At 36.4% G+C, this 4,840-nt stretch overlaps 1 protein-coding gene across 1 annotated transcript; it reads left to right on the top strand.

Moving 5' to 3' along the window:
- Positions 1 to 319: 319 nt before the first annotated feature.
- Positions 320 to 4,445, top strand: LOC140168101 (uncharacterized). Its single transcript, XM_072191407.1, has one exon. The coding sequence runs from the start codon at positions 640 to 642 to the stop codon at positions 1,840 to 1,842; it is 1,203 nt and encodes a 400-aa protein (XP_072047508.1). The 5' UTR covers positions 320 to 639; the 3' UTR covers positions 1,843 to 4,445.
- The last annotated feature ends 395 nt before the right edge of the window (positions 4,446 to 4,840 follow it).

Genomic DNA, 4,840 nt, shown 5'->3' with positions numbered 1-4,840 from the left:
AAATTGAATCCAAGTCTTATTAAACGACTGGGGATATAACCGCATCATGTTCGACACGGTCTCTTATATTTTTGTCGTCAACCCACATTCGCATTTATCAAGAATTTTTTCTTCTTTTTTTTCAACAAGCAGTTCTCAATAAAACCCCTTGTCTGTAACACTGTTTGTCCCTAGCGTAACAAATACCGCGCATTAATATTCATAGGCTCCACCCCCTAAGTTGGCGGCAGTGTCAGCGTACCGCTTACGGGATAACAGATATTGCAATGCAAGTATAACTTACGGTCACAGGAGTGTTACTGACTCCGTCCCTGAAACAAACTTAATTACTTGCCTCTAGCTTTCGTTCTCTTACGAGTCATTTGTAAAATGCGTATTTCATCTAGTGGCATTAAGCGCATCATCATCAAAAGGACCTGAGTACCTAGTGCTTCTTGCATTTTACTAAGACGTGTAATAACAAGACAAGCTATTTCCGACTGCACTCCTGATGTGGATGTTAAGGAAATAACGTTTTTTTCTATTTTTGAGTAGTGAGCACCGGTGTTGTAACTTTTGAGTTGGGAGGACCGGAGATATAACAGCAACGTCGGAGTAGTTGTGTTAACACGTGTGGTGGCTACAGAAGGCCTGGCAAAAATGTCTTTACTAACAATGTCTCCGTTCCTACTAGGTATCTTCACATGTATTGTACCATCATTAGAAGCTTTTAAAATACTTGCCACTGCACCTGTGAATCCAATTGAAGAAGGAGGCATTCTATCCCTTCATTGCCAAGTGTGGGATCTTCCAAAAGACAACGAGGTAAGACTATTACGGACACTACCATCTGGGGACACGTTGTCGATATCCGTAAACGAACTTGTGATGGTCACCGAAGACGACAGGTACTTTCTAGCTAAAAGACAGCTAGACGGTGGATCGTTTGTGTATTTTATGTCTGTTATGGATATAACGCAAGATGACGGTGGTGTATACACGTGTAAAGTATATAATACAACTAAGGGAAACATGGTCCAGATCGGTGCAAGCTCTGTTGATTTTAGAATCGAATTTTTTCCATCTGAACCCAATCCGATATGCTCGTCATCACTGCAAGGGAATTTAGAATTCGATGCCGGTACGGAGATAACTTTGAAGTGTACTTCGGAAGCAGCTTATCCAGCAGTGTCACTTGAGTGGTCTACAGGACCGGATCAAGTCTATAACGCAGAACAAGAGGTTCAAGATACATCTGTGTATTCAGAATTGACCATCACATTAAGAAAACGTCATTCAAACAAAATGTTCTTATGTACAATGACAAGTAAAGCATTCCCTGGTAGGAAGGCAACATGCCATATTGGACCAATACAAATTATTTCAAACCCAGATGATATTTACACAGATGTACCTGATTATGTGAACCCTAAATTGGATATAAATAATATTATATCAATAGACACACCAAGGAGAGGAGAAACTGATATAACGGTTGTGCAAAAACCAAAAGATTGTAAAGCATTTTGCTCATCTTCATCTACAATCGTATTCCAATGGATAGTGTCAACCGTGGTGGCAGCAGGTTTAGCATTTATTTTCTTTATCATGGGTGTAGTACTTCTTATCAAATATCATAAGACAAATGTTAACTCTAGACCACAATATGACTCTAGATCACAATATGCATGTGCGAGAACTGAGAGAATATACTCCGAATTGGAGGGTAAACAACAGGAGTCACAGAATACAGCGAGTTACATGTATCTGCACCATTCGAAGCCTTTGAATCAAGACATAATAGTCAGAGACACGACGACAGGCGGGCATTATGATGGAAACCAAAATGTAGGCAAGAATTAATGTCTATGTTAAACTGATATATACTGTACCTTGCATATTTTAAAAGTACTGGAATATCTTTGGAAAATATAGATTATTAATGTATATTATTGTAACAAAACCAACAATTTGTAAATACACCACACGAAATCTTGGGATCATTTGGGATTGAGCTATACCAGTTTGAAAGCTTCTGTGGTACTAATGATATTTCGTCAGCAACCAACATCTAGTATTATTGCTAACCTATACTAGAAGGGTAGAACATGGAAAGGAGATAAAGCAACACAAAATAATCCTTTCAAGAAAGGCACATTCTCAGCAGCAGCGTCTTGTCAATCAGAAGAATTTTAATTATAATTATGTATACTAAAAGGGTTAACAGTAACATAATAACATTGCAATGCGAATCACAAGTTGGGTTTAAACACTGACCTATACACCAAGAATGTTATAAGACTATTTAAAGGTTGTTTAACCCTACTGCATGGACATTGCGTATATCATCATCTGTTTGCTTACGGCCAAACTATTCGAGGAAACTGATATTTGGGCAAGGACTATAACCCCAATTATAAAGAACCCTTGAACACCTTAAGGTTGCCTTGAGGTGTTCTAATCTTAGTGGACCTTCTTAAAGGCAATTTCTAATACGCTATTATCTCTTCAGTCATACGTAAGAATATGACTTATATGTCGCCATTCTCATATTTCTGATATTTAAGACATTTGTGCGTTGACCCACGACATCAAAATCGAAAGCGTACAAAATATGATAAAAAACGAGGCTAATGGCTTTCTAACATACCTACGGGTTTGTCCTAAATGTACTGGACTTTCTTCACGAAACATCGAATTCCATATCATCTCTTCGATTGTAAGGAAAAAGCATAAAAAACATAGTGGTGTAAAATCTCATATTTCGGAAACCTTAGACCGATTTCTTTCATGTAATGGCGTGCTAACGCGATGGGTTAAGTGCTAGGTGAAGTCAAGATGTGTATGTGATACATGCATGCCAATTCTTTCCCTAAGGAGAGAATTAGTAGTTAAAAGCATGGGACTAGTATCACTAACGCGAGCATTTTGTATTCCTCTAATGAGTTTCTGAACCCCGTAGGTATACTAGACGTTTTACAATGGAACCACATTTAGAAATCCAATCAATCCATCTCAATGCCAATTATCGGCTAGCCATAGAATAAAAAACGTGTTCAATAATCATACAAGGACACTTCTTTAAGATATTGCTATACCCTGCGGGGTTACACTTTGCCATTAGTTTGACTGCACCAAAATCTGTATTTTTAAAAATCTTGTTATAAACTTTCAATTTATTTTAAGAACCACTGAACCAATACTAGGCATTTTTGTACTCATTTAAATGCATTTTTCATGTAGATTCCAAATATGGTATTGATAACGTACATTTATGACTTTTTATGAAAATATAGTAAATTATTTTGATTTTATAATACTGCACATGGTATTAGCGTGTACTTGGTAAACGATGTCCAGGACATGTGATAAAATAAATTAGAGCATATATCACAAAGAATATAAAGGTGTACGGGCTAAAGAATAGAACGTTTTTGTCCATATAAGACATGTGTAATGAACGCTGCTTAGTGAATTTAATCAAATTTTATAGCGGAAAGAAGCTTTTATTTGTATAACTTGATTAAAACACAAAGCAAGAGACTTACATGTCAACTGGGAAAAAAAGAGACGAAGACAAAACTCATTGACATTAAAATGAATTACTTAAACTGGCTCCAGAATCCCTTCTTGAAATATATGTTACTTTGCTTTGTAAATATAGTCGATATGTGTGTTTGGTTTTGAGTAACCGTGCAAACTGCAAATCGAACCGTCTTTTAAAACAATTTACTTATGTCGTGCAGTGAGTTACCTTTTATATGATGTTGCAGAGGCTCTATATTTTATCAACTAAATCACAGTGGAATACGATAGTTTGGCTAGTATTTGATGTATTTAATGAAGCAACTGATATAAGACTAAGCATGTTTGGACGTAGTTCATATACATATTTTACTGTGCCGATTCCGGACACATACGACGCCCATTGTCGATCACGTCTTATAGAAAATACAATTTTCACTTTCAAAGAGTCAAATACCCACTGAGTTTGTTGAAAATCTAATATATATACACAACTGAAGAGCTATGGTGTTATATTAAGTCTACTGTCTCATTTGACTCATCGTGACCTATATACAACTTAATCCAAACTTGGGTTAGCTCACTTCTTTATGCCGGCAGAAATATAATGGTAACAACCGGATTTTAATATAGTCAAGCTATCATTTTACTGCAACTGTATATACTTGATTGAAGCCGATACGTTTGTACAATTACTGTAAGTTTAAAAAGGTGGGTCACTCAGGTTGGTTTAATAAAGCGGTAAACTATATAGACCTACTTTATGTGCTAAAACAACGAGGCATCATCTTAATAGTATGGACTAGACGGACAAGAATACGTTTGGAGAATACTGTAAGTTTATACTAATAAAAGTGGGGCGTAGGGGTCGTACTTAATAAAACTAAAGAGTGTATTTTGTACTTGTGTTCAAAATAAAAGCCTCAAGTTTGTGTTTTTTATGACTTTTGTATCAGGTTGATTTTATACTCGTGTGTATCTTCTTTGTCATTTGAGACAAAAGCAACGGTTGTAGTTGGGCTACTCCAGCTATTCCAGTTTAAATCCATACACCCCCTATGGAAGACGTGACAGACACACCACTCCTCTTAAAAATACCTAGTCGTTTTTTTGACTAGAAATCCTAGTCAAAATAATTTGACGAGATTCTGGTAATTTTGAGGAGATTTTCTAATCATTTCAACGCTGATCTAGTCATTTATGCCTGGTCAACGCATATCTAGTCATTTACGCCTGGTCATAAATTCTAGTCAAGAAATTCTAATCAATTCCAGGTCGAGGATGCAGAATTTGGTGTGAGTTTTCACACCAATTTCGGTAACAAATTGGGTAACAA

Source organism: Amphiura filiformis, chromosome 13 (assembly GCF_039555335.1).
Source record: "Amphiura filiformis chromosome 13, Afil_fr2py, whole genome shotgun sequence".
Lineage (NCBI taxonomy): Eukaryota > Metazoa > Echinodermata > Ophiuroidea > Amphilepidida > Amphiuridae > Amphiura > Amphiura filiformis.
This window is presented reverse-complemented; position numbering and strand designations above follow the sequence as displayed.